The sequence below is a fragment of the Doryrhamphus excisus genome, linkage group LG3 (genome assembly GCF_037039965.1).
Source record: "Doryrhamphus excisus strain RoL-2023G ecotype Guam linkage group LG3, RoL_Dexc_Guam_v1.1, whole genome shotgun sequence".
Taxonomy (NCBI): domain Eukaryota; kingdom Metazoa; phylum Chordata; class Actinopteri; order Syngnathiformes; family Syngnathidae; genus Doryrhamphus; species Doryrhamphus excisus.
In genome coordinates, this window is record NC_136359.1 from 25,826,524 (window position 1) to 25,838,190 (window position 11,667).

General features: G+C 43.7%; 2 protein-coding genes across 6 annotated transcripts; both read right to left on the bottom strand.

The window, feature by feature from the left end:
• Positions 1–4,726: 4,726 nt before the first annotated feature.
• LOC131128724 (uncharacterized) lies at positions 4,727–7,119 on the bottom strand. 5 transcript variants are annotated; one of them, XM_058071831.2, is made up of 4 exons: positions 6,531–7,119; positions 5,340–5,431; positions 5,058–5,276; positions 4,727–4,974 (listed from the first exon to the last, which is right to left on the bottom strand). In XM_058071831.2, the coding sequence occupies exons 1-4, from the start codon at positions 6,866–6,868 to the stop codon at positions 4,781–4,783; spliced, it is 843 nt and encodes a 280-aa protein (XP_057927814.2). In that variant the 5' UTR covers positions 6,869–7,119; the 3' UTR covers positions 4,727–4,780. The 5 variants fall into 5 exon arrangements, with proteins under 5 accessions (XP_057927814.2, XP_057927813.2, XP_057927812.2 ...); XM_058071830.2 differs by having other exon boundaries at positions 5,340–5,449; XM_058071829.2 differs by having other exon boundaries at positions 5,340–5,452.
• A 1,560-nt stretch (positions 7,120–8,679) lies between these two features.
• Positions 8,680–11,496, bottom strand: rpl35 (ribosomal protein L35). Its single transcript, XM_058071835.2, has 4 exons — positions 11,342–11,496; positions 10,762–10,898; positions 9,676–9,757; positions 8,680–8,865 (listed from the first exon to the last, which is right to left on the bottom strand). The coding sequence occupies exons 1-4, from the start codon at positions 11,342–11,344 to the stop codon at positions 8,716–8,718; spliced, it is 372 nt and encodes a 123-aa protein (XP_057927818.1). The 5' UTR covers positions 11,345–11,496; the 3' UTR covers positions 8,680–8,715.
• Positions 11,497–11,667: the final 171 nt, after the last annotated feature.

The following is an 11,667-nucleotide window of genomic DNA, read 5'->3' on the forward strand; positions in this document are numbered from 1 at the left end:
ACATTTCTTCTCCAATCAGGCCTCCTCCCTCACACAGGTCTTCATTCATGGCGGAGCACCAGCACAGACTTCTGAAAGTGATGGAAGATGCTTTGTCAGTGACGAATGGAGATGATGAATGCTCGAAGAGAACGCTCCTCTTGTGGCAACAACAAGGCCACACGGAAGTTTGGCAGAAAATGACACTTTTCCGATTTCAAGTCTCGTGTTGGCGGCGGCCGCTTCAACTGTGCTTTCCTGGTCCAGGAGATAGCCCAAACCTCCATGTGCCAGAAAATTTTCTGACATTTTGTCGGTCTCCCGGCTGGAGGGCTCGGATGGCAACTTCCATTATCATTCATCATCCTTTCATTGTTTTTAATAAGTGTTTGGAAATGAATATTAGAAGGCTAACAAAGTAGCAGTGGTACAATGTTTTGTTGGATTATTTTGTACGACAACATGAATCATGGGATTCTGGGATTCTGGCCCAGAAGTGACCATGCAGTCTCCGCTTGCTTCCAGCTGAGGAAAAGGGAAGGAAGCTCCTCCAGGAAGTAGTCTGCTCCAACAAAAACAAAAGGGAGCGGAGAGCAAGATATTGGATGAATACCATCCTTTTTTCATGAGCGTTTTAGTCCAACTTTACGAATAATGCAGAATAATGCAGAATAATGCAGAATAATGCAGAATAATGCAGAATAATGCAGAATAATGCAGAATAATGCAGAATAATGCAGAATAATGCGTGGCTATTGCATAGGCTCCATTTGTCCACCAGCTATGCTGCTTTTCATTGCCTTTTTTAGTTTTGCAATTTCAGCATCAGAATTGGACAAAAACTCTCCACAAGATTGTTGAATTCATGAGAAAACGTCCAAGGAGCAAAGTTGGACGAGGTCAACAGAAGAACTCCATGAAACACTCCAACAGATGCTAACGAGAGCTCTCGGACCAGGAAGCAGTAAATCCAATTGGTTCAATGTATTTTCTTGCTCTGGTGGGTGAATGTACTTCCGTACTTCTGTACTTCTGTACTTCTGTACTTCATATTTGGATCAAAGGGAGGAACACAAAGGTTTTGCAATTCATCAAAAACATTTTGGTTTCACTAAAGAGCCACAAACACAAAAACTCAGATGTGAAACTCCACGAGCGTTTATGTTGTTCTCAAGTTGATGAACAAGGAACGTGTACTACAACCCAACCCCCCCCACCCCCCGGTAACACAACACATGACCACAACAGCTGCACATTGTCTACTGAGTCTACTGAAGCCTACAAAGACCACGCGTCTGCATGGAGAGCAGGGCTGTTCATCTCACGTTCATTGAGGGCCCTCAGAGGGCCGCTTGGAACCACCAATGAACCGGAGCCTTCGGAGCCACAAGAGTTGGCAGTCCAGGTTTTTAGATCCACACCCAGCGTTCTCCACTCTGGTTCCAAAAGACCTTGGTTGGAGTCTGTGATGCTGGTACCTTCATGGACTACAGTTTAGTCCTTTAATATAGTATTTCAGTCACTGTACAGAGATATATAATACATCATGACATCAGTAATCATGTAGAGGCCATGGACAGTATGTATTATGTATGTACGGGTATTTCTACCAAGTATTGTTTCTCTCCAAGAAGTGTTCTCATGAAACACCTCATCAGTGCTCCGTGGGTGCCAATGAGAAGGGCGGGAGTCGAACCCAATGAAGTAACTTTTCCTCCCGCCCACAGAGAGCAAGGCTGAGTCTGAGAGCCGTGATGATGTCATTGGGAAAACCCCTAGAAGTACACGGCCTACAAGTACACAGCCTAGAAGTACACGGCCTGCTACACACGGCAGTAAATCCATTTGCACCAGCACTCACTGGCCACTTTTCAGAAGGTGGGGGCTCCTTACCAAGGAGACGCGCATGGGGACATTTGCGGAATGATTCACTAGAAGAATAGGAATGTGTTCCAAAACATTTCCCTTCCCTGTTGGGAGCTACTGGCAAGATGCATCCAGACATCCATTAAGGTCAACTATACTCCATCCACCTTCTTCCGAGTATCCCAGGTTGGGTCATGGGGGGCGGCAGCCTCAGCAGAGAAGCCCAGACTCCTCCTGGTGGATCCCGAGGGGTTCCCAGGTCAGCCGTCCCCCAGGCCTCCTGCAGACCGTACATGCCTTGAACACCTCCCCATTTGGGTTACACCAAAGCAGGGGTCCTCAAATGGTGGGAAGCCTTCTTCCAGGGGGTCTTTGCCAAAAGAGTCATGAGCAGGAATGAGAGGACATCATGCATCCGTCCATCACACGGCTAGCTCGCTAGCTAGCTCGATACCCTCTGAGTGAAAGCTCTGTTGTGTTGTGTGGGGAAACACATCGCCATTAATTGCATTTATTTGTTCTAAAAAAAACTTTGAACGCATTCTACAACATGCTTACGTTGTGAAGTCATCAAAAATGTTCACATTTGTGCAGAAATATCTGGAAATCCCACAGATTACTGCAACAATTCTGAAAAATATGATGATATATCCTGGTAACTTCCTGTAACACACTTGTATACAAACTCCCCCCATTTGTATGACCATTGAAATACCCCGCACTTCCACTGGGTGGCGATCTAACCAAGAGTTCAGTATCCGGAGTGGCGGTTATGTCTTTGATGTTTTTACAACAAACTTTCTCAATAACGTTCACTTGTGTCACCGAATCAAATCAGCGGTTAATTTCATGAAAATTATACATCCTAACATGAAGCAACTACTTGTAGGAACTTATCCTGTTGTTCATGGACAATTTAGCGAGCTGAATTGAAATGCAGCCAGAACAGCAAAGTGACGACGATGACCAGATTGCGTCTGACGCAACACAGGAAGTGTCTCCGTATAGCAGTCCGGCTGCAACTGGAGAGATACAAAGGTTCCGCCTCACACCAACTGCCAATCCACCTCCACCAATGTCAGTAATGCGTAGAACCATCACATTTTACAACTATTAATAATCGCTACACTTTCAAATAGTATATTATCTCAATAAACACTCAATTAAATCTATGTGGACACGATATTTTCGAGTGTGCCACAACTGACTTCAAGACCGTTCCAGAAAGCCAAAACTGGAACCATAAAACACATTTTTATCATTTCACAACTCAAGTCTCTGCTTTACTTTCGATCATGGCTGCAGAAATATCTCCAAGTTCAAAAGGAAGGCGGTGTCTGTGTTGATCTCGCTATCACATCGTGTCTCTGGGAACAATCATGTCTTCAGTGAAGGCAAAAGTAACCTCAAATGCCCGTTGATCCCAAGGGTATGGAACCTCCAGATCCAGATGTGGCTGTTTGGATGACTGCATCTGGTTGTCCGACATTTAACACCATAAAATGCACCCTGAATTCAGTTTATTTGACTGGCACCGCAGGTCAAAGGTCGAGGACAAACAAGGAGAAAACAAAGAGAGCTTAGCAAACGCTTAGCACACTTCAAACTGAGGACGCGGCGTGCAGGCAGGAGAGGTCTGGAAGGCGCGGCACGACTCAAACGGAGCAACAAACTGGCAAATGCAGAGTGGCTGCGGGTGTGTCTTGTGGCTCCGCCCGGGGCCAGAAACAGGTCTGGAGACCAGCTACCGGCATGACCAGCATATGTTGTGTTTTTGTGCTGCTAACCAGGGTGTACTTTAACCAAGGTTCCATTCAGGTGGCACATTTTAAATGCATCCAAATGATGAGACATCTTAGTAAAGACTAAGAATCATTTGAGTATCTCATTGCCATGGAATTGTGCTAACTTTCTTCAATGACTTGATGAACTTGATGAATTGTCCTGTTTTGCCCCCCCATAAAGTGTAGACGTTTGGTACGTTCTTGATCCAAAGACAGAAACATCATGTGTGAAAATATCCTTTTATGCTTAAGCAATTTTGAGGTCGAAGAAAGGTTATAAATATTAAGAGTGTGGGTTCCTTCATATATGGTAAAGTACAGTAGACCATGTGGTTGACATATTTAGGAACAAAGTCAATCCACTTTGAATCCTGGTTTGACTTTGAAGATGCAAACAAGAGCCAGATCCTCTCCTCCATTCCTCCAAATGAATCTCAGATTGGGTCCATAAGTAAGCAAATGACTCTTCACTCTTGGAAATCAAAGCGCTAACTAGAACCATGAGGTTCTTTCAAACCTTTGTGTTGCCTGGTGGAACCTCTGAGGACTATTTGGAACTCTTTTGGAGGGTTTGACCCAGAAGCCCACTGAGAACTGTCTGTGAAAGGTTCCACAAAGAACACTTGCTGGAGGCGACATCCAGAACCTGTTCACCTTCCAAGGGTTTCATGTAGAACCCCTTCGCTTCTCCACATTCCCTCACTTCCTCCTTCCTCTCATGTGCTTCTTCCATCCACATGATCTCCACCAAGCGCTTATCAAATGCACATCTGCCCCCTGGTGGCCATTTTTATGGCTGAAAAGTGCTTGAAGTCAAATCCATTGCCTCTTGTGCACACAGACGTAAAAGACGAATAATCGGTTGTAGGGATCGGGCGTTGGGGTTTATAAAAAAGTATGAATATGTCTTTTGTGTTGAGTGAGTTGATGACAAAAGGCGAACTCAAAAAGGAGTGAAAAGTACAAAGTACAACACAAACAGGGCGAAGCCACAAGAGTAACAACAACTGCAAACTCAATTTATTCCCAAGAGTCCCAGACTGAATGGCAGGACAGCATGGCAACAATCTGGCAACGAGTGAGTGGAGCGATCAGGCTTAAGAACGCCTGATGGCACGCAGAACCACCAAAGCACACGGCCGTTCTCACGGTTAAGGTTCCTCAACTCTACCAGATGAAGACGGGACGCGGTCTTTTGGAGGAACTTCCCAACGTGTCCTGTCAGCGTCGTCTCTACTTGCCGGCCTTGTTTCAGTGAACAGGTAGCAGACCATGCACCACACGCTGCGTTCCGGAGAGATCTGAACCCCGCTGCTGCTCCGAAAAGGCCTCAGAGCACAGGAACCTGTCAGCAGAGAAAGTTACGCTCTGTTGTGACATCTGAGAAGAACCCAGACCCACTTGTGCTCCAAAGGAAATGATGCTAACCGAGGACGAAGTACGCAGCAGCACTGAGAGTTAGGATGATGAGGAAGATAGTTCCAAGACCCAGATCTCCAATGGCACAGGCGTTGGGACAAGCACACGGACTCTCCACCCAGATGTGCAGCAGCTCGTCTTCCTTCAACATCAGGTCCCGGATGAAGGACGTAGACTGGTTTGGATTACAGTGATAATGGACCCTTGTTCGCACCAGTTCTTTGTGCCCTGGGAGGAAGCGTGTCCGTGGAGCGGTTGGCTAAAGAGGCGTACGGTTGACGTTGCACTCACCAAAGTAAGAGACCGACAGCGTCTTCAGGGTGTCGTTGTAGTGGAATTCATTGCCGTCGTGTCCACCAAAGTTGATATAGCGGTGAATGTACCTGTTGAAGCGCAGATACCTGCTCTCACACACACAGAGACATCGAGAATAGCGCTTGAATACGGCCTGCTATTAGTAAAAATATGCAGATTTAAGAAGGAGCCACTCAACAACCTGAGCCAAGCCACCGTGCAGAAGAAGCAGCTAACGTGGACGAACCGAAACGTCCACCCTGTGTGCGCCACAACACATTTACAACATGAATTGTCCTTTATTACGTCTACTATATTAGGCCATAGGACTAGAAAGGGGACTATAGGGGTGTTATTTCATGTCTAGCAGACTCTACTAAAGTTGAAAGCCGGAGTTACAAGGTTGTAAATACGCCTTCCTGTCCCAACAGGATGTGATGACCAGTGTGGGTGCGTGATATATTGTTTGTGTTGCAAGGTGCTCACTAAAAAGGGTTCCATCTATTTTAAATTGATCTACAATGCACTCTGAATCAATTCATCGGGATCGATTGTCTATGCCTGCCAAGGCCGAAAGGGGGCGCTGTTGGCCGCGGCACTCCATTCCGGATGAGATATTAGTCCCCTAATATTTATTTCCCCTCTTCAGGTATGTCACAGGCATCATATTTACTCGTTGCTGTGCTGCAACATGTGAGCATTTTTGAGCATTTTGTTTGTTGCATTTTGGAAACTTTTTGAGACATAGTTTGGTACCACGTTGTAGATGCTACATGGTACTGTTAGCTAGCTAACCGACGTCTGTTAGGAGGGTAATGGCGCGGCTTATGTTTAATGTATGTATTTGTTTAGGTAGACATGGACAGTATGTGTTATTTCTTTAGATGTTTAAAATAACATGCAAATGCTTTGTGTTTGAGTTATCTGAAAAAGTAGAAAGGGACACAGTTTGTTGTCTTGTTGATTTGCTGTGCAGGTCTACTTGGGGGAAACAAAATGGCTACCGTGTGCTTGACGCACATGTTTTTTTTGTGTGTGAAATCGATTTTAAACAAGCATTGTGCATGAGGATGCCCGAGGGAGACATCGTGTCCGGCCATCCTTATTCACCTATTTCCCCCTTTTCAGGGTTCCAACATGGAAGGTTGAAAAAGCAGGTGAAATATTTTGAGAAGATATTTAGTGTACCTGACAATGAGGCACGCAGCAACATTGGTGCAGTCACTTCCTGTCAGGTCTTCTGGCTGCGAGAAAGGTTGGCACGGACTAAAAGTCATCAGAATCTCCTCATTGGCTGGCAGGTGGTCTGCAGGAACACGCTTCATCCGCCCCAGAAGACCATCAGCATCTCCCATGGCTTGGAGGTTGATGACCCCGCTGCCGTCCTTCATGATGCACTTGCAGGTGTTGACTCTGAAGCAGCCCGTCTTCTTGCTGGAGGTCACAAGCGGGTGAAGGAACAGAGGGATGACACTCCAACATACGGACAGTTTGCGGAGCGTCTGAAAGCTCATGGCGTCTGTCATGGCAGCAAGACACCCGGGTGCTTGTTGTTTAGCCCGAGAGCAGCAGCTGACAGCTTGGTGTCACCGAGACAATAATTAGTACCAAGGTGATTTCCATTCCAGGCATTCCTCAGGGTCACTGTGCTCACATCAGCCTCTTGAAAGGACCGTCGAGTCGCAGTGTGTACTCGGACATGCAGGGTTATGTTTTAAGACCACCGGTCCTGGTCCGTTTGAAAATAAGTTCATGTAATTGGAAGCTACTTTTCTGTGCCGTCCGACGGGAAAAAAAACGCAATACTTTTATTGTGAAGAGCGGAAGTCATTGAACTCTTGACGACGATGAAGTGGAGTTCTTCCTTCATGTTGAGCTTTCACAACTGAATCACGGCCGATCATCTTTCACACTCTCGCTAACATAAATACATCCCATTAAACACTACATTGAGTAATTATTGATCAACAAATAATTCACAAAACTATAGTAAAATGCCTTTTTTATTCATAACAGGTTCCGTTACAATGTTATTGTCTGGTAAACAGAGCATGCTTTATTTAGCCCACAAGAGGGCGCTACGGGATCATTGTTCAGTTGAGACTCCAGAAGCACAAAGTACTCAAGATGGCTATAAGAATAGAAATGCAAACATTTCGATCGTTGTACATTGTCACATTGAACATTGTTAAGTAAAAATCGCTAAATGTGTACATTTCCTGACTAAAATACAAGGCAGGAACCTGACGACCCAATCAATGACTTGTGCCAGTTTGTCGCTACCATCTTTTTTGTTTCACAACAAAATAACGCTTTTCCTAGACACTGACAGTGTTGTGTTAGTAACGGTGTGAGTCCAACTATGCAGCGCTTATTTCTTCCACAACATGCCTGTGATACGGGAGCTGTCCACGCCATCCGTGCCGGACATGCGATGGGTTCTACGCATGTGCGAGAGCTACGTCACTTCCTCCATTCAGACGTCAAGTGCTGCGATATATACATATATACATACACACACATATATAAATAAACCAATAGCCATACGTCATATGTGTAATATATAGGTTGGTTATTTTCTTAGTGACACTTCGATAGAATGCAAACATTCACCAAGCGTGACGGCCTACGTAAAAAATACAAAGGCACATAACGTATGTGCAGATGCGCCATAGCCATAAACGTCCGGCCATGGATGCCATGCATGCATAAATACAATAACGTATATAAAACAAAAGAGCGATATTAGAATTTAGACTATAAGGAGTGTGCACTAATGGCTTGGACGTATGTACAAATTAAGTTGAGCACATTTTCAGCTTTATAGAACAGTCAAATTCCTTTTACATGAACTTTTTCCAAACGTACTTACGGTGTGATGATTTATCAATGTCCAGTGAGAAAGAATTTCAAGTTAAACATTTTTCAGCTATCCATTTAATTACTTGAAACTGAAAACACAAGTTGAATCGAAAAAATAATTTGAAGTTTATCAATTGTTTAGTCATACTGCATCAAACACAGTAAAGTACTACAAGTTGTTGACACTTGCTGAGGCAGTCAAGGGGCTGATGATCCAATAGGTTAACTTGGCTTTTGGTACACGCCCATCTAGATCACATGACCAAATGGCTTGTCAGCGCCTTTTACTCTTCCACTATGCTAACTAACTGCATTGGGTTGAATGTTTTCAGGTGTCTGAACTGCCAGACAAAGAATGGTGTCAACCCTGAGCTTTGTGGAGTTTTATTGATGTGGTTAGAAAAGCAAAGAACCCCTACCAAAACCAAAACCAGAACTTGCCAAAGCGGTCACTATTGAGAGGACAAAAAGGTAGGACTTTCCACATTTTATTTTGTCAATAGAAAAAGCTTCAAGCTTTGAGGGCAAATTTGCGGACTGAGTAAAGGAGGTCTTTCCTCTGCTGCTTCTTGGTCCGCAGATTCTCCTCGTGTTTGTTGAGGCGGCGACGCAGAGCTCGGGTCTTCTTGGGTCTCAGATCCAGGGGCTTGTACTTTTTGCCCTAAAACGAGACATTTAACTATGAGTAAACCAACTTTACATGGTCATCTAAACAATAGAAATGAGTAAAGTGATGTTAGGTCATGCTTCAAAGGAGAAATGGATCAGTGGTGGTGTTGAAATGTTTACCATCAAGGGCCACTGATACTTTGGGAAAAAACTGCATCTCAGCTTTGTGATAGTGAAAAAGTATTAGTGAGAAATTTGGTAAAATAAGTCAGATTTTGATTTAAATAATGATCTCCCCCGATCATTATTGGGGGAAAAGGAAGGGGTGAGGAGATAAGCTGCCAATAATGATCTGGGGAGAAAGAAAAGCAAACATTCCCAAAGCTTATTTAAGAAGAAAATTGAAATGTTTGGAAAATTCAAAGAAAATATTCAACATTTTTTGGAGGAGGGGATTTTTGACCATTCCCATATTTTGATATTCCAATAATGAAATCAAATTACATTCTCATAAAATTACAGTAGTGCTTTTCTCTTAACATTTCGGCCGTATTATTGTTAAACTACTGCTGGTTTTTCACATTATATTCTTACAATGTGGCATGTAAGCATCATAGAAGATGGTTGGATGGATGGATGGATGGACAGTCCAGCATACACTACATGATCGCAATCCATTCGGGCTGTGAAGACCATGACATCTCAAGTCTCAGTCTTTTGGTAAGCAGTTGGGTATGCATCAGCAAAAATTCAGCTCAACAATGATCATCTTGGACAAGAGAGCCAAAGTGGAAACCAAGCCCATGCAATCTTTTTTTTTTTTTTTTTTAGTGTGTGCAATGATCGTGACACCGTTTCTCACCTTGTAGAACTTCCTCAAATTCTCCTTTTGAGTCTGATTTATTACGGTCAGGACTCTGGCGATAGATTTGCGGACAACGCGACTGCAAGAGAAAAGCAGGCTTAAGAAAAATGCATCAATAATATAACAGGGACTTCCAAAAGACAACTGCAACTATACAAATGCTAAAATTTGATGGCACAGGTGAAGCTTATTCTGCTAATATCCACCACAAAGCAAATGATCCTGCCAGGGCTACATTTGAACGTCATACAAAACAGCGTCCAAAGCACCTTGTCTTATTTGGCTCTTTCCCAATAAGACAACAAGAGCTAAGGCTTAATATTAGCATTGGTTCAGTTGCAAACTCCTGCCCAAAGCAGACACCAGATATATTGTCTCTGTTATTATTTTAATGTATGAACAAAAGTGAAAGCACAAAGTCAAATAACAAATATTTAGTTGCACTTAAATTCTGTTTGCTAATATTTATGATCTTGTAGTCGTTCGCTGCAAAAATATTTACACAGTGCAACACACGTTTGCACATATTGAAAATAAATCCAATGGAAGTTCAGGTGTGATTACTTGCAGGAAAGTTGAAGTAATTAAGGGCATATTCATATGAAAAGGGATGTTTTTCCACATGTTTTGGTGGACCTTTCCACAAAACTCTTGTGTCAATGTGTGCAAATGGGGACAGCTGAGCTTTTTTGGTCTGCGTCATCAGAAACGCACAGCATGAGTCCATATTTTTAAACTTTATTTAATGATATATCTATAAATGTGTCCAGTTACCGGTGCTGGTTTCATTTCATGCAGCCGTAGACATGCAAGCCCATAGGCAATTTATAGAACGTTCATGTAAGATTTTCAACACACGCTATTGCCCATTTAACAATAATTTTACATTATTACCAGGTCAGCAGTGGCCGATTTTTTTAAAACTCAGTTGAGAGTAAAAGCAAGATGGCTAACCCGCAGTAAAGGCTACTGTAAATTCGCAACCCCTGCACAAAACCAATGCATAGGTTTCGCATTGGTACCTTGGTGGATGATGGAAGATCAGAACCACAGCATTGCTGACTTCTTCGGCAATGTACTCACATCTTGGACAGCTTGGACGCAGCTCCACCGGTCACTTTGGCCACACGGAGCTGAGACAATTCATTTTTCAGGTCATCCAGCTGCTTGAGCAGCTCCTCCTTCTTCTTGCCCCGCAGATCTCTTGCCTTTATCTTGGCCTGGACAAGAGTTAAACGTGAATATTACATAGCACTCGCTCGCCTCAAGACTCGTTTCACGACAACTCTTCGTTGACGGGAGAATAGTGTTAATAAACATGGTTGTGTTCAGAAATGCGGTTTAGCAAGAAAGACACGAAAATTGAATTTATGACACACAGATTATTCGGGAAGTCAACCCATTACCGTATAGCCAAGAAGGTCGGGTTTTAAGCTAACGCTAGCAGCCTGTCATCACTGCATTAGCTTAGCAATGTAGCTAAGCTAATGCGGCTGCTCCTCTTAAATAACGCTTAACTCATTGCCACGCGTTGCCTTCTCATCCCCACGTATCAACATCGCCACATAAGTGCTTCATACGCTCCTTAATGGCTGATTTTGTGGCGGTAAAATGTTAGAAACATGACAATTTTCACATTTCGCGAGGACTGATCTACGCTCACCATGTCGCCTCTAGTTGTCGTGGAGGAAAGGCCGGACGTACCGCGTGCTCACAAAAAGTGGCTGCCGGAAAAGGTCTTCTTCCTCGTTTTGCTGGCTTCTCCCTCCAACCTGACGTGAGTAACAGCGCCACGCCTGGACATGAAACATATCACAGCGTGACTGCACAGTAGTTGACGTTGCATGTATACAGCATGTTTGTTCTGCGTTCTTTATGTTAACGCAAACTGTTAAAATTGAAAGAAAAAACAAACAGGTAAGCACATTTACACTACAGTAAGTAAAAATGCTAAGAAATTAAATGCTATACTGTACACAATATTCAAGG

What these genes read in the sequence shown, in the direction of transcription:
- LOC131128724 (XM_058071829.2), bottom strand. Translation starts at nt 6,868, where the DNA reads ATGACAGACGCCATGAGCTTTCAGACGCTCCGCAAACTGTCCGTATGT. An exon ending in GCTGCGTGCCTCATTGTCAG is followed by an intron (nt 5,453 to 6,530) that starts GTACACTAAATA and finishes TGTGTGTGAGAG; the next exon opens with CAGGTATCTGCGCTTCAACA. An exon ending in GCTGTCGGTCTCTTACTTTG is followed by an intron (nt 5,277 to 5,339) that starts GTGAGTGCAACG and finishes GCTTCCTCCCAG; the next exon opens with GGCACAAAGAACTGGTGCGA.
- rpl35 (XM_058071835.2), bottom strand. An exon ending in GCGTCCAAGCTGTCCAAGAT is followed by an intron (nt 9,758 to 10,761) that starts GTGAGTACATTG and finishes TTTCTCTTGCAG; the next exon opens with TCGCGTTGTCCGCAAATCTA. An exon ending in ATTTGAGGAAGTTCTACAAG is followed by an intron (nt 8,866 to 9,675) that starts GTGAGAAACGGT and finishes GTCTCGTTTTAG; the next exon opens with GGCAAAAAGTACAAGCCCCT.